We start from the raw sequence: 12,514 nt of genomic DNA, 5'->3' as shown, positions 1-12,514 counted from the left end.
CTGCGTTTTATGGGGCAGTGTTTGTATTAGTACTTCATCAAATGTAATAAACAAAACCAAAAATTTCTGTGGGGAAGGAAAGTGTGTGAGTGGCCTGAACTGCGCTTTGTCTCTCTCTCTATCTGAAAGAAGTCTCTTTTACTCTATCAAAAATATAGTAAAAACATAAACATAAACATGCATAAATTATTTGAGTTTATGCTACAGGGCTGTTAAATGCTTGAATCAGATTAGTTGAAGAATGTTCAAAGGTGTGCAATTATTTTTGCAAGGCGAAAGTAGTTCCAGGCAGGTCTTGACCACATTTTATGTCTATGTCACTTCGCCAAATGATTTCAGTTATTTCTAAGGTCCTCACAGCCTATAACAGCAAAAGAACCAAAACCCACAATGACACTGACTAAGTAAATAAATATAGTAAGCAACAAGCTAAAAACAACACCTGATTTCCATGTTTTTCCACAAAATTACATTTAATTATGCATGGAAAGCACATACTCTCTTTCTCCCGGTCTCCCATACAAGCATACAGACATACGGTACAGATTCACACACACACAGAAGAGTGTATCTGTAACATAGTTTAGCAAGGTAAAAGCTTCATGACATCGCTCACGAGCAACGTAACAATTGCGCTGTTTTTGAAGCAAATCAACTTACAGTTTTGTTCTTAGCAGAGACGCTGCTGCCGAAATCTGTTGAGCACAGATTTAGGTCATTCACACATACTTAATATCTATCTCTCTCTGTCTCTCATAACTGCATTATTAACTGCATTACTTTGGACATCTCAAGCCTCTGTTACTAGGTCTAAAATTACACTTTGGAATTATCAATGGAGGATGAGATGAGTAAGGAATTATTTCTGAACACAACAGAATTTTAAGGATAAAAATCTGAAATACAACATCTGAACAATGTCTTGATGTGTGGTAACCATAGTTTAAGTGGAGTAATTGGCTCTGGTTCATTGAATTATTAGAAAATAATAATTTACCTGTTGAATTATTAGAAAACAATTCACTCCACTTAGCATCACACCACCTTGGGTGTGCATTATTTTCGAATAAGTCAACAACCCGTCATCAATTATTCCCTGCATATTTTATAATATTCAGTATATTTTTATATAATATTTGAATATATTTTAAATGCAACATATTACTGTGATGGCAAAGTTAAATTTTCAGCAGCCATTACTTCAGTCTTCAGTGTCACATGATCCATCAGAAATTATTATAATATGATGATTTGCTACTCAAGAAAGATTTATTAAATACTTGTGCTGCTTATTTTTATTCTTCTTATTATTTTTTTGGTGGGAACCATGATACACTATCATTCAAAAGTCTGAAGTAAGTAAAAAATTAAAGAAAAAAGAAAAACAAATTAATATTTATTTCAACAGGGATGCATTAAAATGAATAAAACTGTCATTAAAGACGTTACAAAAGATTTCTATTTGTAATAAATGCTTTTCTTTTGAACTTTTTTTTTTTGTTGTTAAAGAATCCTGAAAAAAAAAAATTAAATAAAATCATGGTCCATGCAATTTCCACCACAATATGAAGCACTTTTCGGCTGCTGAACTGGGTGCTTCATCTGTTTTCTACATTTGATAATAAAATCAAATAACTAATCAGCATAGTAGAATGATTTCTAAAGGATCATTTAATCATGTGAACAATCTGAAGGATCATGTGAAAATTCAACTTTGCCATCACAGGAATAAATTTCATTTTAAAATATATTAAAATAGAAAACCGTTATTTTAAGTGGTCTTAATTACTCCAGGCCTTTGAATGCACAAATAAAGCTTCTAACGGTGCTCTGGACAAATGTGTGTGTAGCCTGGGCCTGCACTTCTTATTTTGTCCAACAGATGGCAAGACTATGATTTTATTAAGAATGAACCTGATGCCCCAGTCAGTATAACATAAAAAAAAAAAAATCAAATGAGGAGGTTCTTATGGCCTTCTAATTCTCTATGATGCACATGGAGATGGTACTAGTAAAATCTATTGGTTACTAGCACTATGCAAATGGCCATCACCTAACTGATTCCTTAGGAATGACATGAACCTTGAACATGCTAAAAATGATCACATCTTACTGTGTGTGTGTGTGTGTGTGTGTGTGTTTGAGTGTGTTTGACAGTCTCTTCCTTTGTAGTCTGTCCACAATAGGGCTGATATTTATTTTTGAGATGTGATTCTCGCTCCCAGGCTTTGCTTGCTAAGGCCGTGACACTGCGTATTTACTTTGCCTGCGCCCCATTCTATACCTGTTTCTATGACAACATATGAGTTTCTCTATTTTGACGGGAAAAGGCGCAACACTGGATTGGATAATAGCCTCCATAGTCAAGCCTTAGAAAGCGTGAATGTTTGTATGTATTGAGATGTTTCTTGCAAGGTTTACTTGAATGCAAATTAATGTGTGTGCAGTGCTCACTATTACAGTTCTAGGAAGAGAGGGACTTGCTATTTTGATTATGGCACTGGATGTGTTTTAGTACTTTTAACAACACACTGAAAAATGATTGCCTGTTTGGCTTTTCTATTTATTTCGGAATCACTTCTTATTTTTATTGCTCTTTTAAACATTTTCTTGACTTTTAACATCTTGCTGTTTGTGTTCTTGACAAAGCCCAGATTAGTTCAGAAGCCGTTCTCAAAGGTCTTATTTGTTAGACACCTCATGTTAACAAGAAAAAGATGGTGACACTGTAGGAAGAGGGATAAAAAGAAAATGAAACACACCCACAAACTTCAAAAGTACTGAAGTGCCTTCCTTAAGTCATATATCCTGTTTTCTCGTCGTTTTGACGGGCTTCTAACGTATTAGTCAGAATGGCACATCAATGGCTTGTGTGTGTGTGTGTGTTGATACGCAGTGATTCATGTCCCCTGCGTGTTCTGCGCTCTGTTTTGTGTCTCTGACACTGCTTTCGGTGTAGCAGGCTTAAAGGGAAGGTAATGACTACTGTTCATGCTAAGCCTTTATTGATGAGAGTTAGTAGTTCATGGAGGGGAAATCAGAGTGACAAGGGAAATACACTGCATGTTTGTGAACGTTTCTGTCGTTCTGTCTACAGTTCAGACTCTTCCTGCAGTTAAACTTTTTGTGGTTCTTTTTTTTTTTCCTTTGGGAAAATCTATCTTTCTGTTTTTCTTCTTTGGACTGACATGCTCTAAACATTAATAACATTTAAAGGATGTGCCTTTATTTGATTCTATTTATGCTTGTCACACAGGAGAATAAGAAAGAGCAGTTTGTGACCCTGATGCTGACTGAGGGTGTGTAAGGTCAGGGAGAGCCCTCTTAGGGTGAAACAGACTAACAGAACATGCATAAATGCAAACATTCCACTTTTCCATCTATATCTTTTCTCTCGTTTCTCTCTCACACATGCATACATTTCTTGGAAGCCAATATGCTATAAGCAGCTGTCCGATTAAAGTATACTGCAGTGTATGTGAAAGAGTGAGAAAGAGAGTGTGTGTGTGAGAGAAAGGACTAGATGCTGAATATTTTAGAGTTACTATATTAAGCAGTGCTCACATTTAGATGGGCAAGAGAAGAAGAGCTCAAGCCATCTCTGGCTTTTCAGCCACATCTCTCTCTCTCTCTCTGTCCTGGAGAAAACTCTTGTCTTGGCTATATTTGTTTTCTTGCTTCCAAATACATTGAAAGGTCTGTACAAGTTACTTTAGCTAATAGCCTTGTGACACCTCCAAATGCATTTTTTTTTTTTTGCAAATTTTCTGTGTTATTTATCAACACTGATTCTTTGAAACACCCTCATTCACAATCCAGATATCAAAGGTTCAAAGTCCATTGAGGGGACTCTGATACCAGGCAGATGTTATTCATCAGGAAGTCACTTGGAGGTGCTCTAGATTCTCTTAATATCAAGAAGAGCTATTAAATACTGCACATATAGAAAGTGTGTTAAGGATTGAGAAGGATGTTTATAAAGGAATGTGAATGCAAACTGAAGATGTGGAAGGGACAGGTGAAGGGAAATAATCTTAATGGTCAGATGTGTCATTTTTGGATTTATTTATTGCTTATAAATGTTGTACATGCTTGCAGATCATTTTGTCACTTTTATCTTCTGTCATTGTGAGTGATGGATGTGTACACTACTATTCAGATGTTTAAGATTTTTTTAAAAAGAGATTTCTTATGTTCATCAAAGCTGTTTTTATGTGAACAAAAATACAGTGAAATATTATTGTGTGTTATTACAATAAAAAAAAATATGTATTTTTTAATGTATTTCAAATGTAATTTAAAATGTAAATATAGCTGCAAGCAGTAATTACAGGGGTTCAAACACTTTAAGGCATTTAAGCACATGAAAAAGATGTAGCAAGCCTTTTTGCAAATACAGGTAATTTACCTTAGAAATATTATATTTTGTAATGTTTATGACTGTTATAGCGCCAACTGTGGTCCGATCTCCTTAAAACTTTGCATCCTTGCTTAGAATCACCTGTCGCATGTGTTCAGCAGGTTTTGTGAAGTTTTGAGTTTTCTGTTGCTTAACGATTGTGGGTAAATTCGGACTGGTTCCTTTTCTAAATGACCCTGTTATAGCTTCCCAAAGGGTAAATTTCAGTATTTTTGACAATTATTGACCTAGATAGTCCAGAGAATTGTACTGCAGTGTTTTTTTTTTCCAGATTGAATAAAAAATCTAGCACTAGTTTAGTTAGTTTTGTAGATTTTTTTTTAAACATCTTCTCAATCATTTAATTGAAAAACGATTTGATTGGCAGCAGTGGTTTTAGAGGTAGAGTGGTCTGGAATGAGGAGTTCTATTGTATGATGCAAATATCGTGCGGCGTGCAATCATTTACACCCTTGAAAAATGCGATATTAAAAAAAATGCGAAAACCTAGGACTAGTTCGCAAAAGTAGTTTTTTTTTTTTTCTGGAAAAAAAAAAAACCCCTTCAGGCCGACAGGGGTGAGACTTTTTCACGTTGTCGGTGGAACGAGTACTACCATCCCTCCAAGTTTCAAGTCTCTACGACTTACAGTTTGGTCTGCATGATCAGTTTTACGCGGAGATCACTGATCCGTGACCATTGTAACAATTACAATAGGGTTTCAGCGCTACGCACCTAATTTATTCCTGTGATGCTAAATACGAATTTTCAGCAGCCATTATTCCAGTCAGTGTCATATGATCCTTCAGAAATCATTCTGATATGCTGATTTTCTGTTTATGAAACATTTCTTATTATTTTCAATGTTGAAAACAAGTTGCTTTATAACTTAATGGAAGCCATGAAACATTCAATGCATCATTAATGCATCACTTTGCAACTGTGTGTATTTGTGTTTTCTGCACAGTGGAAGATCAGACTCATCACAGTTTTGCAGTTTACAAACACTTGCAATCACCAACATCAGTGTGTAGGTTTGGGGAGAACAAGTAAATCAGTAGTGGAGTTAAATGCCACACATAAGGCACTTACTGACCCAGAAAAAAACTTCTAATAGTTTCCAGATGAGCCTCTGGAGTTAATCTCAGACAGTAGCAGCCACCTTTTTCATTTTAGCCACAAACTCTGACCGGACATGGTAATAACTGTTCATATAAGTGTGTGTGTGTCAGTGAATGAGAGCGAGGAAGGTCATTAGTTTCTTGTGCATCTGGTGACCTATTGTTGTGTGTGCGTTTAGTGTTGGGAAGGGGGCTTGACACTGAGTCAGTGTTATAGGGAAGTCCCGGGGCTTCCAGAGCTAAATTTCCAATTAGAGCCTCATTTACACCTGCTGATCTGTGTGTGTGTTTCTGAATCACTCTTGTCTACAGCTGTAAGTAACCTTGAAAACATTAAAGAGGGTGCTTGTTGGTTTTTAGGGTATAAAGGCTCGAGTGCTGGAGACATTTGTCATGCTCTTTCTGCTGGGTCTCCTCATCCTGGGCATTGTATGGGTGGCGTCCGCTCTCATCGACAATGATGCCGCCAGCATGGAATCGCTCTACGGTATGTCTCTTAACCATCCTCCTACAGTTGTGGATGCATGCGTGTGTTATAATCAGTTATGTATTGATCTGTGGTTTACTGTGCCTGTCATGTTCTCTTGTTCTAGATTTATGGGAGTTTTATCTGCCGTACCTCTACTCCTGCATCTCTCTGATGGGAGGCCTGTTGCTGCTTAGTAAGTTCACATGAAACAGTGATGTCAGTGTACTCTGTGGACGATTGCTTTTGTATTTAGCCCTTAGTGGATGCTGTAACTTCCAGTGTAATGAAGAGTATGAAAATTAAGCATTGCTCACCCTCATGCCATTCCAAACCTGTAAGACCTTCATTCATCTTCGGAACACAAATTAAGATATTTTTAATGAAATCCAAAAGCTTTCTGACCCTGCATAGACAGAAACGCAACTACCAATTTCAAGGCACAGAGAGGTAGTAAGGACGTTAATAAAATAGTCCATGTCACATCAGTGGTTCAACCATAATTTTATGAAACTACGAGAATACTATTTGTGTGCAAAGAGAACAAACATAACTTTATGCAATAATTTCTTCCATGTCAGTCTTCAAACGTGAGTTTGACTAGAGTCCTTACTACCTTTCTGGGCCTTGAACGTGGTAGTTCTGTTGTTGTCTATGCAGGGCTAAAAAGCTCTTGGATTTAATTGAAAATATCTTAATTTGTGTTCCAAAGATGAATGAACGTCTTACAGGTTTGACATGACATGAGGGTGAGTAATTAATGACAGAATTTTATTTTTTAGGTGAACTATCCTTTTAAATTTTACATTTTTAAAAAAGTTTTGTTGATACAATCCACCTTTACACTAATGGTACTCATTACTAAATTACTAATATATTCATATATAATATACCAAAATATTATGCTTACTGTAGTTAATGTAGTATAATATAATTTGTTGACCAGCAGTTATTAAAAATATGACAGAGTTACCACAGTTAGAGAATAATATACAGGATGAGATTTTAGCAGAAATATGTAGGCAGTCTATGCGCATAGAGTGCGTTAGATTTAAATATTTATGATATTTATTTTAGATTTAATATTTATGATACATTTTCAATAATTTTGCTGGCAATAAAAATTAAGCAAAATTGTGAATGAGGTGATTGATTTTAAGGTGGCCTTATGGAATTTGTAATGTTTTAATAAAATGCAAACGCAGTTATTCCTATGTATTTTTGTATTGGTGCATGCAATTAAATTAAGTAATTCCTGCTTTTGTTCATTTAGTGATTAGATTTTTACTTTTGAATACTTGCATTAAATAAGTTGAATCTCAGTGGCAGCTCATTAGCAGCTGTTAGGTTGAAATAGTTCCTCTGATTAAAATGGCTTAAATATCTGTGTGTGTGTATGATGTGTGTAAAAGCAGCATACACATCAAAATGTAAAAAAATTACTTTGTAAATATTACTTGTTTCAGCCACTGTTACAGTAGTTAGATAAATATAAACTAGTTCAAAGGTTGCATTCATACTCGGCCATTTGGAAAGCATAAATGAGCATGTGTGTGTGTTTAAAGCAGCTTCTTTTCTCTTCTCATCAGTGTGTACTCCAGTAGGACTGTCACGCATGTTCACAGTGATGGGCCAGTTACTAGTCAAACCCACAGTAAGTACTATTACACTCTGTGTGTGTGTGTGTGTGTGTGTGTGCGTTTGTTAAAGATCCACTCTATCATTCTCCCTCACACCCTCTCCCTCTCTTTCTCTGTCTGTATAGATTTTAGAGGATCTGGATGAGCAGATTTATTGTATACAGCTGCAGGAAGAGGCCTTGGAGCGTAGACTTAACGGTGAGTGTTTTTGTTTTTTGCATGATGGGCAAATGCAAGGTTTATTGCCCGTTTTATTATCCTCTGCATTACCTGAATGACAGCAGATTACTTGCATCTGTAACTTCCAGCATTTATTCATATGCAGTACTATGTGTTCTTTCATCTGACATTTGTTCTTCTACACAAACACCCACATAGTCCAGGAAGTGTTCATGTTTAAAGCCAAACTAGACTTTTGCTTCAACTCATGCACGCAACAGAGTGTACAGATGCCAGTCAACATAGAACATGTGCTTTTCTATTGAATTCACGGAGGTAAGCTAGATCATCTCAACTGATAGTGCCCAGTTGCTCAAATCCCATGGATGAATTTCAATAGCCTCTCATTTGGTTGTTTGGTTCTGTAGTGTTAGCACCAAAGGCAGATTTGCTTTGAACACCTGATAAAATAATTGTAATCTGTTTTAACGATTTTCGCTTTTTTATGATCGCTGTTTGATGTGAACCACGTTGGCAGTCACTGTGATCGGGTGACAAAAGGCCACTAGGGATGTGGAATGTGATTTTGGCAAAGCTGAAGAACTCTGCGTTATAGGAAGATCTCGCTCAGGCGTTAAGGAGAGAACGAATTTACCTTATCAGGAATTTAAGGAATTTTCGCTCTTTTCTTCTTTCACCCCATAAATGCAAAACCTGAGGTGAAGTTGGGGGGAAAAGAGTTCAAGAGGAAATTGTCTACTTTGCTTTACTCCCTTATCTATGTGCTATCTAATAACAATTACCCAAGTGACTGTAACTTCATTTAGATCCTACATGCCTGCACATGCTCTCTTGCAGACCTTTGAAATGGGCTAATTCATGAGTGTGTTAGTTATTACATTAATGCACTGGTCTGCATCTCTACTTTGTCTCATGTCAGCTTCACTGTCCTGTAGTTGAGGCCATTAATACAGTTTTTTTTGAAGTATTTATCTCGAATGCATACATGCAGTTGCTATATGTAAATATGCACATTGGAGCACTTTTTTTAATGCACTGCAGTGGAGTCTTGCAACTGTGTGTTTAGGTGCATTTGTCTGAGAGTATGAGAGTATGCTTTCATACCAGTCTGGGTGCATGCATTTGTTTGTCCTCTGTCTTGGCTCTTGCTATGCTTTTCTCTGTTGCCCAGATGCGCAGTGGCAGGGTGACCTTGCAAAAACTCTCCTCGGTACCGGATGGCTCTCTGCTTTGCATAATTAGCACTGACGTAATGCAGAACCGGCTGAAGTTTCTTTAGAAAACAATGACATCATCTCCTCTCCTTCTGCCAGCATCCCTTGCTACCGAGCATCACCTTTATCACCTTAATTGAAGGACTGTATGCAAGAATTTACTCAAGAGTTTTCTAATCTTCCTGAAATGTGGAGAGCAGCAGTTGCTGATTTTAACAAACTGTTGGATTTATTAAAGAAAGAGTTCACCCAAAAATGAAAGTTCTGTTATTAATTACTCTGACCGTAAGACCTTTGTTCATCTTTAGAACACAAATTAAGATATTTTTGATGAAAACCAAGAGTTTTCTGACCCTGCGTAGATGATAACGTAACTACCATTAAAATAGGACATCATTAAAATAGTCCTTGAAGAGCCCTGAACGTGACAGCACCATTGCTGTCTATGCAGGGTCAGAAAGCTTTCAGGTTTCATCAAAAATATCTTAATTTGTGTTCTGAAAATGAACGAAGGTCTTATGGGTTCGGAACAACATGAGGGTAATTAATGACAGAATTTTTATTTTTGGGTGAACTATCCCTTTAATAATCCCAGGAAATCAAAGTTTATTCCATACAACGCCTTTGACAAAAAGATCCAGATCCATTTAGATGTCAACTGTTGTTCGTTCTCGCTTTTCACTCCCATCATGTTAGCCCCTCAGGGTGGCCTTGAGCCATGTTTGGCAGAACAATCCAGTCCTGATCAGCTAATAGTGACATTTCCTATCTCATTGTTCTCCCAATTTTGGTTGGAGGGTACAGATTTTCCCTAAAAATCACCGGTATGAACAAGTACATGATCAGGAACACACCTGCTATGTTTTTTTTTTCTTTTAATAGATATCTTTATGAACCTGAACCTCTACCAGACAGGGCGTGGTACAATCATCATAATAATAATCACGTTTTGATCAAAGTGATTGACTCCTCAGCCTCACGTCGGTGAAAAGATGAAAGATTGTGTTTTTATTGCATGCCAGTAACGGTGTAACACTGAACTAATTGCTGCTGATCTGCCAGTGTGTGTCCCCCGAGGCTGTGCAAACCAATCCTCTGCTTTGAGTAACAAACGAACCACTGAAACAGTGAAAAAAAAAAAAAAAAGTACCAGAATGAAACAGATAAATAAGAGCTAAATGAGACAGAAGTCTGTGGTTTTCCTGGAGAATCCCTCTCTGGTTTTGCCCTCTCACTCTCACCTTCTGACACACACACACACACTCAGTGTTCAGAAGAAACCTCAGTCCCCTCTTCCGTCAGAACCAGTTGCAGCATGCACATGTCTGGCCTAAACTCTGCAGTTAGAGTATACAACTAATAGTGTTGGGGGTAATGCATTCCCAAAGTATACTTCAGTTCTGACGCAGACACTTAGTGTATGCATGCAGTCGAATGCTTAGCATTGTCCATTTGATCCACAGTCACAGTCAGTGGGCTGCACATGTACAGAACATGCCTGTTGTGCTGCTGATGAAATTGATGTCACACACAGACATGTTAATTAAATTACTTTTTCAAGTAACTCACAGTTTCAATTTCCAATGTGCAACAAACATTATTTTTCTTTTAAAAATAGTACTCACAAATACCACCAGAAGCCTCTCCTTTGCCCTCTCAGATTCAATGCTGACACTCTCAAGTTTCTTATGGTAAAAAAAAAAAAAATTAAGACATAAAACTAGGGTTTTCATGGGTCCTTAATTATTTAAAACATCTTAAATTTAGGTGCATCAAATTTAGTGCCATAAAAAGACATAAATGATACAAAAATGTATTAATTATGATTTCAAGAGGTCTTAAATTTTGGGGCGTAAAAAACAGAATTGCATTATGGCTGAACGTGATGATTAAACTTAAAAAGGATATGATTTCACAAAAAAAATATGAGCGCTGCATGTTTCAAAGAAAGGTGATGCGCTACATTGCAAATCCTTCTGCCATTTCTGCTGTTCCGAAAGCGCCACCTGCTGGCAGAGAATGAATGCGCATTTTCATAAGCCCATCTGCTGTTTTTGTTCTGACCAATGTGAAAATCAGCCCATGTTTTACGATTCCAATAAGTTGTAAATGTGAACTAGCGGATCAACAAGATGACAATGAAAATAAAAAATCTAAACAATGAAGGCAGTAAAATGTATCTAAATGTTATTTAACTAATATCATAGTTGTTCGATTGTTTAAATTAATAATTGATATATTTGGCTCATCCCTTTTCTTAAAAATAAAGGCTAAAATGAAGTTTATCATTTATTAAAGTTTTTGTTTTTGTGAAAACCTGTCTGAACTGTAAGTCATGCTTTTTACAGTTATTTAACAGTTTAATGTTACCGTAGTCATTGCCCTACCCTGCCATATGGTATTAATTTTATTTGTGCAGGTCTTAAAAAAAGGTCTTAAATTTGAGCTTAAAAATAGAAGCAAACCTTACCAAAACATATCATGTTAATGATTTATTGTAATTAATCCTTAATCACATTATTCATTTTTAATTTATGATTGTTTTTTTATAATATTTAATTATAATTTTTACAGGACTATTGCAATAGTTTATTTTTGAAAGCATTGTTTACCAGCACTGTTGAGATTGCATATGTGTGGCACTCATGAGATTTATTGTTGCAGATGTTGAAGTGGCAGAATTAGCAAAGAAACATAGAAGGTTTAATAGAAATGTTCCAATATACAATATGGCTGAACTGTAGTGAAAACCTCCCGCAGGGCATTGAGCAGAGCATTGATATATTTAACTGCTACCTCCACGCTGTGAAAGCTGTTTTTTTTACTTTGAGTAAATGAATATATTTTTCTTTCTTGACAGATTTTCTGACAAATGGTGTGATTATATTAAGTAGGTACTTGAGTAACAATAAAAGATAACAGTGTTCAAACCGCTGATTTATGTTCACATCCCTGATGTTTCCTAGTGGTTTGATCTTTTCACAGGAGTTTTAATAAGCCAAGGTAAACAGAATGATAGTATCTTTCTTTGTTTCAATTCTTTGCTCTCTCTCTATCTTTAAAGCTTCTTCTGTCTTTGTCTGTCACTCAGGTATGATGTCAAACTCTTATTTCCATGGAAACTCTCAGCACCATCTCTACAAAGAGCTGGACAACATTCGCAATCAGAGGAACAAACTCGGTGAGAGATGTTTTTACCAACGTTTAATTAAACTACATTAAAGTCTTTCTGTCAGAACTGTCAGTTTCAAATATGTGTAGGCTGCAATATCCTCATAATATTGTAGATTTGCAAAGTGTGTGCATATTTGAATGTGAACAGTCATTTGGACTGAGGCCAAATAGGGTATGGCTGTATCATTTTCGACGTCAGCCTGTGTTTTGGGGTATTATAAATGATTCCGGAGAGACGAGCAGTTGGAAGGAGAGGAGGCCACAAAGGCACTTAGGATATTGGAGTGTGATGCAAACTTTATTGTGGCTGTCTCTCCAAG

General features: G+C 36.4%; 1 protein-coding gene across 1 annotated transcript in view; it reads left to right on the top strand.

The window, feature by feature from the left end:
* The window catches only part of lmbr1 (limb development membrane protein 1), a 36,011-nt gene that overhangs the window by 7,862 nt on the left and 15,635 nt on the right, over nucleotides 1-12,514 (top strand). Inside the window, exons 6-10 of the mRNA XM_051113678.1 lie at nucleotides 5,881-6,007; nucleotides 6,114-6,182; nucleotides 7,576-7,640; nucleotides 7,752-7,824; nucleotides 12,112-12,239. Coding sequence (XP_050969635.1) covers nucleotides 5,881-6,007; nucleotides 6,114-6,182; nucleotides 7,576-7,640; nucleotides 7,752-7,824; nucleotides 12,112-12,239 — 462 coding nt within the window. The remainder of the gene's footprint in view (nucleotides 1-5,880; nucleotides 6,008-6,113; nucleotides 6,183-7,575; nucleotides 7,641-7,751; nucleotides 7,825-12,111; nucleotides 12,240-12,514) is intronic.

The sequence above is a fragment of the Labeo rohita genome, chromosome 7 (assembly GCF_022985175.1).
Source record: "Labeo rohita strain BAU-BD-2019 chromosome 7, IGBB_LRoh.1.0, whole genome shotgun sequence".
Classification (NCBI taxonomy): Eukaryota; Metazoa; Chordata; class Actinopteri; order Cypriniformes; family Cyprinidae; genus Labeo; species Labeo rohita.
The sequence above is the reverse complement of the archived record's forward strand: the minus strand, read 5'-3'. Positions and strand labels throughout refer to the sequence as shown.